The 13,346-nt window shown below is 49.4% G+C and overlaps 1 protein-coding gene across 1 annotated transcript in view; it reads left to right on the top strand.

Annotated features, from left to right (window-relative positions):
* The first annotated feature begins 10,011 nt into the window (after positions 1-10,011).
* The window catches only part of LOC143986465 (vomeronasal type-2 receptor 26-like), a 75,749-nt gene continuing 72,414 nt past the window's right edge, over positions 10,012-13,346 (top strand). The window contains exon 1 of the mRNA XM_077484808.1: positions 10,012-10,504. Coding sequence (XP_077340934.1) covers positions 10,012-10,504 — 493 coding nt within the window. The remainder of the gene's footprint in view (positions 10,505-13,346) is intronic.

Here is a 13,346-nt window from a genome sequence, read left to right as displayed (position 1 = left end):
TTCTTAATGAGAGTTTGACAATTTGAAATCAATATAAAAACCTTAACATGTGTAGCACCGGCTCCTGAAGAGCATGCTCTATGTGTTTTTGAAATTTATTGTTACACCTAAACCGCAGTTTGGTTTGGGTTTAATTACTCCAAATTTTGACCTCAGCATCAGTCTCACTGGACTGCAGGGTGTTCAGCCTGGCCATAGGGGGAGCTGTCACTTCTGGGAGGCATGGAAACACAGTCTGGTTGGGTGCTTTAAGGTTACTTTCTCTTGGAGCCAGCCCAGTGGGAGTGTCACTCTTGCTGTGCTTTCTGGGAGAGGGTACTTAAGATGCGGATGTCACGTGTTTCAGGGTTCCGGTCCAGAAGTATGTTCTGACTGCATGGTCCTGGTCCTCCTGACCAGACCCCAGGACGCCTATGGCCTGTGGTGTGGATCCACCCAACTTTATGTCTCGGGGCTGGCTAGCCTGAGGCGAGGAAACTAAAGGAAGGATTCGGAGGTGGTCTGGTGCCATCTCAGGTTGTGGAGAGGCCCAGCACCTTCGTAGTTACCCAGGGGAGGACTCTTCAGGAGAAGGTCACTCAAGGGTTGGCTTCTCAGCAAGAGCATGGAAAACCTGAAGGACCTAAGTGAATCCAATTTCGTGCAGTATCGCCGGGCCGGCTGCAAGATACTGGTACCACACGAGTGTTCTACAAGTTTTCCAGTTTCCTTACACGTTTTTTATAACAAAGTCTGTGGCAGAGACTTGTTCCTGACTCAAGCACCCTGTTGGCTGCTAGGCCTGGTGAGAGAAGGACTATTCAAATAGGGTGAATATCCAGCTGTGAATGGCTATTCTCTGGATTTATTCAAAGTAAGGCCGCGTACACACGCGCGGACTGTTTGCCCAACCTTGTTCGTCAAACAGTTTCGGCAAACAGTCCGCTCAAAATTTGCATGAGCGGACTTGCCCACACACGAGCGGACTGTTTGACGAACAAGGTTGGGCAAACAGTTCGCTCAACTTTTGAAATGAACGGACTCGCCCACGTAAGGAGGAGGCAAATCCGCCCATTTCGAGCGCGTGTACAGGTAGGCGGGGCCCGCGAAGGAGACGTCGCGGGCTCCGCCGCCTGGAATGGGCTTAAAGGGGAACCCCAACGCCGAAAAAAATCGGCGTGGGGGTTCCCCCCAAGTCCAGACCAGACCCTTGTCCGAGCACGCTACCCGGCCGGCCAGGAAAGGGGGGCGAGCGAGCGCGCCCCCCCTCCTGAGCCGTACCAGGCCGCGTGCCCTCAACATGGGGGGTGCCTTGGGGAAGGGGGGGCCGCGCGGCCCCCCACCCCAAAGCACCTTGTCCCCATGTTGATGAGGACAAGGGCCTCTTCCCGACAACCCTGGCCGTTGGTTGTCGGGGTCTGCGGGCGGGGGGCTTATCGGAATCCGGGAGCCCCCTTTAAGAAGGGGGCCCCCGGATACCGGCCCCCCACCCTATGTGAATGAGTATGGGGTACAATGTACCCCTACCCATTCACCTGTGAAATAAAGTACAAAAAAAAACACAACACATGGAAAAAGTATTTTATTGCACAGCTCCGGGGGTCTTCCGTCTTCGGGGGTCTTCTCGCCGGACTCCTCCGCTATGTGTGTGTAGCTCTTTTACTAGCGGAGGAGTCCGGCTTTCTTCCTCCCCGCCGCCGGCCTCTTCTCCCGACTTCGGGGGTCTTGTCCCCCTCTTCGGTTCTTCTGCCGGGCCACCGCGCCTGGTCCGGTGGCCCGGTCTTCTGTCGCCGTCTTCCGTTCTTCTGTCGCCGCCTTCGGTTCTTCTGCCGGGCCACCGCGCCTTCTTGTAGCTCTTTTACAGGCGGTGGCCCGGTCTTCTGTCGCCGCCGCTGTCGTCGTCGCCGCCGCCGCCGCCGCCGCCTTCCGTTCTTGTTCTTCTTCTTGTTCTTCTTCTTCTTCTCCTGGAGATGTTGACTCGACGAGCTCTCCGGCCGGAATGCCAGGGACACGCTCCGCTGCCACTTATATAGTGACAATGGGGCGGTGTCACATGGTATATGTCACATGGGTTGGTCACATGGGTTGATGTCACATGGGGACTATGACATCGTAAGGGGGCGGGGTCACCATGTGACCAACCCATGTGACATATACCATGTGACACCGCCCCATTGTCACTATATAAGTGACCGCACAGCGCGGCTCTGGCATTCCGGCCGGAGAGATCGTCGAGTCAACATCTCCAGGAGAAGAACAAGAAGAAGAACAAGAAGAAGAACAAGAACGGAAGGCGGCGGCGGCGGCGGCGGCGACGACGACAGCGGCGGCGACAGAAGACCGGGCCACCGCCTGTAAAAGAGCTACAAGAAGGCGCGGTGGCCCGGCAGAAGAACCGAAGGCGGCGACAGAAGAACGGAAGACGGCGACAGAAGACCGGGCCACCGGACCAGGCGCGGTGGCCCGGCAGAAGAACCGAAGAGGGGGACAAGACCCCCGAAGTCGGGAGAAGAGGCCGGCGGCGGGGAGGAAGAAAGCCGGACTCCTCCGCTAGTAAAAGAGCTACACACACATAGCGGAGGAGTCCGGCGAGAAGACCCCCGAAGACGGAAGACCCCCGGAGCTGTGCAATAAAATACTTTTTCCATGTGTTGTGTTTTTTTTTTGTACTTTATTTCACAGGTGAATGGGTAGGGGTACATTGTACCCCATACTCATTCACATAGGGTGGGGGGGCGGTATCCGGGGGCCCCCTTATTAAAGGGGGCTCCCGGATTCCGATAAGCCCCCGCCCGCAGACCCCGACAACCAACGGCCAGGGTTGTCGGGAAGAGGCCCTTGTCCTCATCAACATGGGGACAAGGTGCTTTGGGGTGGGGGGGCCGCGCGGCCCCCCCTTCCCCAAGGCACCCCCCATGTTGAGGGCACGCGGCCTGGTACGGCTCAGGAGGGGGGGCGCGCTCGCTCGCCCCCCTTTCCTGGCCGGCCGGGTAGCGTGCTCGGACAAGGGTCTGGTCTGGACTTGGGGGGAACCCCCACGCCGATTTTTTTCGGCGTTGGGGTTCCCCTTTAAGCCCATTCCAGGCGGCGGAGCCCGCGACGTCTCCTTCGCGGGCCCCGCCTACCTGTACACGCGCTCGAAATGGGCGGACTTTCCGAGCGGGAACAGTCCGCTCATTTCGAAAGTACAGCGGACAAGCCCACACACGGGCGGACTGTTCGCTCAAACACAGTTTCAGCGGACAGTTTTTCGGAATTTCCGAAAGACTTTGTCCGTCCAACTGTCCGCTGAAACTGTCCGCTGAAAGCCCACACACGAGCGGACTGTCCGCCCAAACACTGTTCAGCGGACAAGGTTGGGCGAACAGTCCGCCCGTGTGTACGCGGCCTTAGAGAGTTCTTCTATACTGACTTTGACACTAAAAGTACCTTGACTTTCCACCTAAACCCTCTGTTCCTATGCTGAGAGACTGTTGTTAACTACGTTTTTGCAAATAAAAATCCCTTTAAGCGGATCTGTCGTCAGCCTCTATAGTTCTTGGGCCATCTACCACGGGAAACCCCTAGTTCCAAACCGAGGTGAAGAAGGTAGTGGTAAGCCCATTAAAATCAGCCGCTCCTCCGGGAGTCAGTGCTACACATGTAAAATGAGCCAAGGTTTCCATATTGATATCTGACTGTCATGTTGATGATAAATCTGTGATCCACTAGATGGAATTAAAAGCCTGTTTTTTTTATTTAATATCATATTGTGCAGGGGGAAAAGTCAAGGTCAAAAATACATTTTCTGCTGCAGAGGCAGAAAGATGCAAAAAGAACTTCCACATTTGTGGGCATGACCCATGTATGCGTTCAGTACTGTGTGCAAGCACATGGGGATAGGGGCATTTAAAAAAAAAAAAATATTATTAATTTTATTACCTTTTTTAAATTTATATACTGTCCCTTTAAAACTTTTTTTGATCACTTGCGATAACAATACAGCATGACATGTCCTCTTTATGGTGAGATCTGGGGTATAAGAGAGCCCACATTTTTCCTTTAGTCTTAAAAGCAAAAGATAAAAAAAAAAGATCTTTGCTTTAAGAAAAAAAAAAAAACAAGAGCCAGAAGTGATGTTGCTCCAGTCCTCCAAGGGCATAGAGAGGAGTGGTAGCCATCTTGCCCATGCTTATCTCTATGTAAAGAAACTGGCAGCACCGGATGGTTCCCAGAGCCAATGATTGGTAACTTTAGCCCAGGAACCACCAGGAAGTGGTGGGAGAGGAGCAACTCTCCTCCCACTTCTAAACTTCGAAAAGTGATCCCGTGGTGAATCCGCCTTTGGTGTGGGTCTTTAAGGTACGCTTGCCAATGAACTGCATGGCAGGTCGACATATGTCTGGTCAAGCATGTGGTGCCCAAGCGGCTGATGTTTTGGCCACGCAAGATACGCTTGAGACATATGTTGCAAATAGCAGCGATGCAATCTGATGCACTTGTCTCAAAAAAGGCCCACACCAAAGAACTTTTAGAATAACGTGCAGAGGCAGCGCCCTGCACAGGCGGAGCTCTGCGGTGTGATGCAGTCAGTGTGCTGCCCTTAAGCTGGCCCCGGGAGGGCATCCTGCCTCATTGGAGATATGCCTCCTCCTCTTCTCTCCTATCTGGCACCCACATGGAGTCAATGACCTCATCATCCTCTCCCTCCGAATCACTGGAGCAAACCTGGCAGTATGCTGCAGCTGGGGGAACATTACTGCCAGATTGCTATCCTTCTTGGGCATCCCCTCTCTCTGGACTCATGTTACTGCCTTCCTCTAGCTGGGTATCATCATCAGAGCCTTTAAAACACTGGCCATCCTCATGAAGCATGTACCCAACACTGTGCTCAAATAGTTCGGGGGACTTCTCAGGAGGAGGACATGGTGGGGCTAGGGAAGGAGTGACTGATGCCATTGAGACAAGGGAAGAGGCTATGTTGGCAGCTGCTTTGACAGTACCCTGAGCCTGGGTGAGAGAGGATGAGGAGGATGAGGAGGGCTTGGTCATCCACTCTACCACATTTTTGGCATGTTGTGGCTCAATGCGTCGAGCTGCCGAAAATAAGGACAAGCGTATCCCATGACCACGTGCTCATGACGATGCACCACATCCACGACCAGCACTGTTGCCTCTACCCTGCTTTCCCTCTTTTATTGGCTCGTGACTGCCTCTCCTTGCTGGACTTCCAGACATACTAATGGCTTGCAGGGAGATGAGAACACCAGCAATTGGGGTAGCTTTAGGTGCACACTGAGCAGAAGACACAGTAAATCGACTGTAATTACTGCAGCTGCCTGCCTGTGGTATAGGATCTGAAGAACACAAGCAATTGGGGTAGCTTCAGGTGTACACTTTGCAGGTGGCACAATACACTGACTGTAACTACTACATCTGCCTGTGGTATAGGACTAGAACAACACGAGCAATTGGGGGTAGCCTCAGGTGTACACTGTGCAGGTGGCACAATACACTGACTGTTACTGCTACAGCTGCCTATGGTATAGGACTAGAACCACATGAGCAATCGGGGTAGCTGCATGTGTACACTGTGCAGGGGGCACAATACACAGACTGTAATTGCACTAGGTTTAAATGAAGACACTGTCTCTGCATCTGTCTCTATGAGCCACAACAATATACTACGCAGGTGTACACTGTGCAGGTGGCACAATACACTGACTGTTACTTCTACAGCTCCCTGTGGTATAGGACTAGAACAACATGAGCAATTGGGGTAGCTTTAGGTGTACACTGTGCAGGGGGCACAATACATTGACTGTATCTGCTGCAGCTGCCTGCGGTATAGGACTAGAACAACACAAGCAATTGGGGTAGATTCAGGTATACACTGTGCAGGGGGCACAATACACCGACTGTAATTGCCCTAGGTTCAAATGAAGACACTGTTTCTGCATTTGTCTCTATGAGTCACCACAACATACTATGCAAGGCAGCCGCGCAGGCAGCCTTATATAGTGTGTGGCATGTACTAAATCCCCTGAGCTATAATTGGCCACAGCCGGGATGCCTGGTTCTCTTCGCTGACGGCGCTGTGATTGGCCAAGCATGCGGGTCATAGTGCATGCTTGGCCAAACATCAACCAGCAATGCACTGCGATGCCGCAGTGAATTATGGGCCGTGAGCGCCTCATGACTTTAACGCGACTTTTGACTTGAACACGCAGCTCATCCCTACCCCCCGGTTCGCACCAGAACATCCGAACACACGCAAAGGTTTGCTTAAATACATGAACACTGTTAGGGTTTCTATAGTATCCCTGTAAAGGGGCTCAGTTTCCCATGGTTTCGAACAATACCACAGCAAAATGACATTTCTAAAGGAAAAAAGTCATTTAAAACTGCTTGCGGCTGTAATGTATTGCTGGATCCTGGCAATATAGATGAAAATCATTGAGAAAAATGGCATGGGTCGTTCCCCCCCAGCCCATTACAAGGCTCTTTGGGTCTGGTATGGATATTAAGTTGAACACCGCACCCAAACTTTTAAAAAAATGGTGTGGGGGGGCCCAGGCACTATATACTCTGAACAGAAGTATATATACTATACGGCCTGCCCTATTTACTCTGCAGAAAATTCGGCCTTAGGTATTGGTGGTGCCAGAACACTGTAATCCCTCCCAGTTATTCTTGTTGGACGCAGGAACAGGCCCTGCTGCTAAATGTTAAATCAAGAATTTGAATTACATACCCCTGTTAAACAGCGGCAGAAAAATTGGGCCTTTGGTGTGGTGGTGGTGCCACAACACTGTAAGCCCTCACAATTACTCTTGGTGGGCGCAGGAATGCTGCTGTTAAATATTATATCAAAGATTTGAATTACAATACAGTGTAGCCATAGTGCAGTTGCTACTACTTTTCCAGTGGTGTACACAGTACACAATACAGTGCAGTGTGATGTTGCAAAACCAAATATACATTGTGTCCGGAAGCCCACTAAAGAGAGGCTGACGCTCACAGGCCCATAAAAGAGGGCAAGCAGGTAACGGTGCAAGCAGGCAACATGGTGCATCCTCTGCAGGTGGCCGTGGGCACACTTGCCCTATTTCTCTGCTGCTGGTCGTGTTATTGAGCCAGAACATGCAGAAGAGTTGGTGGAGTGGATAACAAAGCCGTCCTCATCCTCCTCATTCTCTGTTACCCAGGCTCAGAGTGGTTTGCCTTCCTATGCAGCTGCAAAAGCGGCCTATTCCAGTGGCTCCTTGTCCACAGTCACTCCTTTCGTAGCCCCACCATCATGCATGGAGAAATTCCCTGAACTATTCAACCACAGTGTCGGGTACATGCTGCTAGAGAATGCGCAGCGATTTGAAGGCTACTATGTTGGTTCCCAGGTTGAGGAAGGGAGTAACGTGAGCCTAGAGAGAGGGGGTGCCCAAGAAGGACAAGAAACTGGCAGTCATGTTCCCCCAGCTGCAGCATACTGCCAAGTTTGCTCCAGTGATAAGGAAAGAGGGGATGATGAGGTCACTGACTCTACTTGGGTGCCTGGTAGAATAGAGGAGGAGGAGGAAGCACAACTCCAATGAGACAGGATTTCCTCTAGGGGGCAGCTTAAGGGCAGTCACCCTTCTGCATCACACCACAGAGCTCTGCAGGTTCAGGGTGCTACTGACTCACCGCTGATTTTGAAAAGTTCCTTGGTAAAGGGCCTTTTTGGACACGTGTGCAAGCATGGCCAGAACAGCAGTTGCTTGGGCACCACATGCTTGACCAGACATATGAGGACCTCCCATGCAGTCTGTTTACCGTATACTATATGATATGAGATTTAATATCTCTCAGATATGATTTGGGTTAAATGAGAGTTCTTTGACCATGAGTGAAAGCTTTAACACCATAACAACATTTATTGGTGAGTACTAGTTGAAAGTCTATCTAATACACAACCATCTATCTATTGTTTACACACCAAGGAAGAAAATATTAGGCCAAAATAAGAAGATTGCATGAAGGAATACAGAGTATATTCCTCAAAACATATCTACAAACATATTTAGTTGCAAGTAAAATGCAGACCTTTCCCATAATTACCCTTTGCACCAAGGTTCCATTCTGATGGCTATTCTCCCATAAAAGTGTGTGTTTCCCTCCCATCTAGTCTGTGTATTACAGGCTGATTACCTCATTACTGGCTGATGTCTCATTGGTTGGCATAGCGTGGCTCTGATTGGTGAGCTTCTCTATTCCTAGTTAAGCACTGGCTACATCTGCAATCCCTATACTTTTCATAAGTCAGCCCCCTCTAATGCAAATCCTTGTGACTATTTTGAGCAGGAGATTAACTTGAATTTTACCGGAAAGTTAAGTATTGATTATTGATTGGTTGGCCTACCTTCATTGCATATCCCAGCATTGGATCCTTTGAAGTGAGTATGTGTAAAACAATGAGGTTTGGATCCCAATGTCTGTATACACAAGCCTAGGCACCGACTTGTCTGGTCTACCAGAGATTTCTGCTAAGATAATATGTTACGCCCTACATAGATACAAGCTAAATTGAATATATTCATAATTACAATATTTTACAGCAATTAATGGAGATTTTACATAAACACATTGGCAACAACACTTGAAAGACCCACATCAAAGAAAAAGGCAGACTTCTCCTTGCTCCTCTTCTGGGATCTCCAACCCTACTATACCTCCAGTCCTCTCAAAAACATGCACTGAGATGAATGAAGGTATAGCAATAAGTGTAACAAGTACTTGCAGCCAATCTGCTAGCAGTATACCACCATATGATTTTAGCAGGCAAATTTCCCTACCCCCGTTGCTAAACCTTAAAAATAAATTCTGTCCCAGCCATCTAGCTTGGCCAAATTGGTAGCACTGCAACTGCTGTCTTTTCAGCTGGTAGACTCTGCCCCCTGTAAGGGCTGGCTTAGCCCTTCCTTCTCTGGGCTGGCTGCTCAGCTGTTGGCTACTTGCCAGCTCTCATCTTTCTCTTCACAGGTAGCCAGCTGTTCTTGATCCTGCTCGTCTGACTTGCCTACTTAAAGCTGTCCAGCTCACTTCATCTTTGGCTATGCTTTGACTTTGCTTACTCTATTTACCTTTTTATTTTTTATTAATAAACAAGTGAGATTTAATTGTACTTCTGTCTCGGTCTGGTTCATGGTTTCTGACAAGGTCACCGCCAGAAAGTATGTCCTAGTCCATGAATAAAAACAGAAGATTGGCAGAGACCTCAAAGAAATGACCCAAGGGTGAAGAGAAGATCTGGGCCTTAAAAGAAACTTTCCCTGAGTTCGAACGGGAATCATTGAGGACACCTGCTGTTTATACTGTTTCAGTGGGAAATGCCTATCAGTCTCTAAACTGAAGATGGATCGGTGTGCCAGGCATCAAATTTGTCGGTCTGCTGTTACAGATGTTTCTAATAGACTTCCTACCCAGTTGGTAGGTCCCCAATCTATTGTGCTCATTCTGATTGAAGGGATCTACACCAGAGCCATCCTTGATTCAAGTGCCCAGGTTACCCTGCTGACAAGAGACTTTTACCAGAGGTACCTATCATACCTGCCCTTAAAGAGACTGGAAGACTTATGCCGCGTACACACGAGCAGATTGTATGGCGTACTTAGTCCGTCATACAATCCGACGGACAGTCCGTCGTACTTTCCACTGAACGGACTTGACCACACACGGATACACAAACAGTCCGTCGAAAGCTTGCGCGATGACGTGTAAAGCACGTACGACGGGACTAGAAATAGGAAGTTCCGCCGTGTAAATCCTTTCTGGGCATGCGCCATTCTTAGTCCTTCGAACTAGCACACTGACGACCGTATTGTCCGCTGAAACCAAAGTACGACGGACAGAATTTCGAAAAAAACGAAATACTTAGTACTCCGGACTGCACGCTGAAAAAGTCAGCTGAAGCCCACACACGAGCGGATTGTCCGCTGAAATGTGTTTCGACAGACTAAGTACGCCATACAATCCGCCCGTGTGTACGCGGCATTAGAGATCCAGGGTATCCAAGCAATGGATCACCCTTGTGATGGATATCTGCAGGTCAAGTTGTTGTGTGATCCGTTGAGGGCTGGCGAGAGCCAAAACTTTGAAACCCTGGCCCTTGTTTGTCCCCGGCTGCCAGGGTCCTCAAGAAGTTTGTTGATCTTTGGGACCAACATAGATCTGATGAAGTGGCTGTCAGCCCCTGTTGTCCTCAGATGTGACTCTCCACCCTTACTGCCAGAAGAAGAGTTGGAAGTGCCTCCTTTTCCCACAATGGATGGAGAAGTATCCAAAGCAGAAGTGGAAGAAACCAACCTGCAACAGGTAGAGGTAGTTGCACAGAAAGAGAAGACTGGTGAGCCTACCGTGTCTGAGTCAGTGAATCAGAGGAATCAAGGAGTAATTTCCAGATTCAAGAGACCAACTTGTGATATGCTGGATGAGAGTTCCAAAGAAGTTATTCTCACCCCTCAAAGGTTGTTGAGAGAGTCTGACCTTCTCACCACAGATTTGGTGAAAGGCAATCCCATCTCACCCTTTAACACATCTGTACCAGACACTATAGTGTCAGCTATGAGTGCACAGAACAGCTCCCCATCACATGTGAATTGGTGGGAGGCTCCTCTGTCTGTATTAAGTAATCGCATAGAGGCAAAAATACAGAATAGAGCAAGGATTTTGAATATCTTTGGGGACCAAAGAGTCAAAGTAGGGGGAGTATGTAGCACTGACACTTTCGCCTACTAATGCAACATTAATGTTAATGCAATGTAAGCCTATGGACAGTGTTATTCTTTAGTGTTTGGCGCCATCTAGTGGCCAATAGCAGGAAATTTACTTATTTTTTTATTTTCTATAGCACTAGAAAGATAACAGGAAGTGACTTTTCTGTTTACATTATACTGTGACCTGCTTACCCAGAATGTTAGGTGACCTACCCATGATCCCCCTGTACTGAACTGCATGCTGGGTAGACTATAAAAGGGCCCGTGCGGCCATTTTCTTTCTCTTCTTGTCAGGGCTGGCTTAGCCCTTCCTCCTCTGGGTTGGCCACTCAGCTGTTGGCTAATTGCCAGCTCTCTTCTCTTTCCACAGTTACCAGCTGTTCCCGATGATGCTCGTCTGAACTGCCTTCCAGCTCACTTTTTCCTTTGCCTTTACGTTGGTCACATCACAAGAAACCATCTCCTGCTGTTTGTTTCAAGACTGGCTTGCTGACATCCCTCCTGGCTTCTTATCCTGCTTGCAGTTGCTCTCTTTGGATCCCTGACTTGCGGCCTGGCTGATTACCCGATCTGGTTTATGAAATTTGGACTGGCTGACTACCCGATCTGGCTACTGGACTCTGGCTATGCTTGACTACGCTTTTTTCTATTTACCTTTTTATTTTTATAAATAAACAAGTGTGATTCGATTGTACTTCTGTCTCAGTTTGTTTCTTGTTTTATGACAGTACGCAAAGGCCATGAATTCAGAAGATACGGTCAATCCACTTGTTGGTAATATTTTTTCCAGATTGGATGAGCAAGATCACCGCATGGATCAGTTTGCCTTGGTGTTACAAATGCTCCTGAATCGCACGGCTCACCTGGAATCCCCCATGGTGGCTGCTCCGGTGCAATCTGAGTTGCAGGCCGTCCCTGCTGCTGCGCCAGTCTCTGTGCAGGCACCCTCCTCGAGCATTACCTCTATAAGAGGTATGTCTGTTTCTGCTCCGCTTCTCTAGCGATTTGGGGGTGATCCAGTTCAATGCAGAGGGTTTCTCAATCAGGTTGAGAAAATGCTGCCCCAGGCATTTCCCACGGACAGAAGCACAGTAGGTTTCGTGATATCTTTGCTTTCTGAGAGAGCCTTGGCCTGGACTAACCCTCTATGGGAGATGCAAAAACCTGTTGTCTTGAGTTACCCTCAGTTTGTGGCCTCCTTTAAAAGGGTTTTTGATGTTCCCGTATGCTCTGCTTCTGCTGCCAAGTGCCTCATGTCTATCAAACAGAGTACGAGAACTGTTGCCGACTACGCCATTGAATTCCGTACTTTGGCAGCAGAGGTGGCTTGGAACAATGAGGCCTTCGTGGCTGCTTTTTCTCATGGTCTCTCGGATTCCATCAAGGATGAGATAGCAGCTCGAGATATACCCACTGAGCTGGAGAGCTTGATCTCATTTGCCATCCTCATTGACTCCAAATTCAGAGCAAGACTTTCTCTTACGGAGCGCTTGCGGAAGCCTCCTGTACATTTGCCTCCGAGCTTTGTAGTCCCACTCATGCCTCCCTCACCTCCCATGCCTACTGATACCGAGTTGGTCAGTGAAGATGAACCCATGCACCTGGGCTTCACGCGTCTCTCTGCGGATGAGAGAGCCTTTAGGAGGAGGGAGAGATTGTGCCTTTATTGTGGCCAGACGGTTCACTTTTTGAAGTCTTGTCCTACCCGTCCAGGGAACGTCTGAACCTTGAGGTCCTGTCATGGACAGACCTTAGGTGGCATTGTTTCATCCCCAGTTATCCAGAAGGATAAGCCCCTTGTTTTGGTCACCCTTTCTTGGGCTGAGTCGTCCATCGAGATACAGGCTCTAATCAACTCTGGAGCTGCAGGCCTGTTCATTGATGCTGCATTTGTTTCACAGTACTCAATTCTGCTGTAGCTGTGTGACACTCCAATTGCCATTGAGGCTCTTGACGGGATACCTTTACAGCCTGCCCATGTGACTCATGAGACGGTTCCTTTGTCCATGGCCGTAGGGGCTCTTCACCATGAGATAATCCAATTCCAAGTTATTTCCTCACCCAGATTTCCACTGGTTATTGGTTATCCTTGGTTACAGAGGCACAACCCCTCTTTTGATTGGCTCCGTGCTGAGGTTCTCTCCTGGTCACCACAATGCAGTGAGCCATGCTTCCTGAAGGTATCCAAATTCCTGTGCACCACTTCACTCCCCTCCCTGCTGGAGGAGTACTGTGATTTTGGCAATGTCTTTGATAAAGGTCAAGCCGGTAGTTTGCCTCCACACCGGCCTTATGATTGCGTAATTGACCTTCAACCTGGTGCCATACCTCCTCGTGGCGGGGTTTACCCTTTGTCAGTCTTGGAGGATAAGGCCATGGAGGAGTATGTTGCTGACGCACTTTCTCGAGGTTTCATCCACAAGTCCTCGTCTCCTGCTGGTGCTGGTTTCTTCTTTGTGAAAAAGAAGAGCTGTGAACTGAGACCTTGTATAGATTATAGATGTCTCAATCGTGTCACGATTAAGAATGCCTACCCGATTCCATTGATTACAGAGTTATTTGACCGCCTCAAGGGAGCAACAGTTTCACAAAGCTTGACCTGAGAGGGGCATACAATCTTGTGCGCATTAAGGAGGG

Source organism: Lithobates pipiens, unplaced genomic scaffold, assembly GCF_037356315.1.
Source record: "Lithobates pipiens isolate NorthernLeopardFrog02 unplaced genomic scaffold, aLitPip1_a1.2 Scaffold_160, whole genome shotgun sequence".
Taxonomy (NCBI): domain Eukaryota; kingdom Metazoa; phylum Chordata; class Amphibia; order Anura; family Ranidae; genus Lithobates; species Lithobates pipiens.
This window is presented reverse-complemented; position numbering and strand designations above follow the sequence as displayed.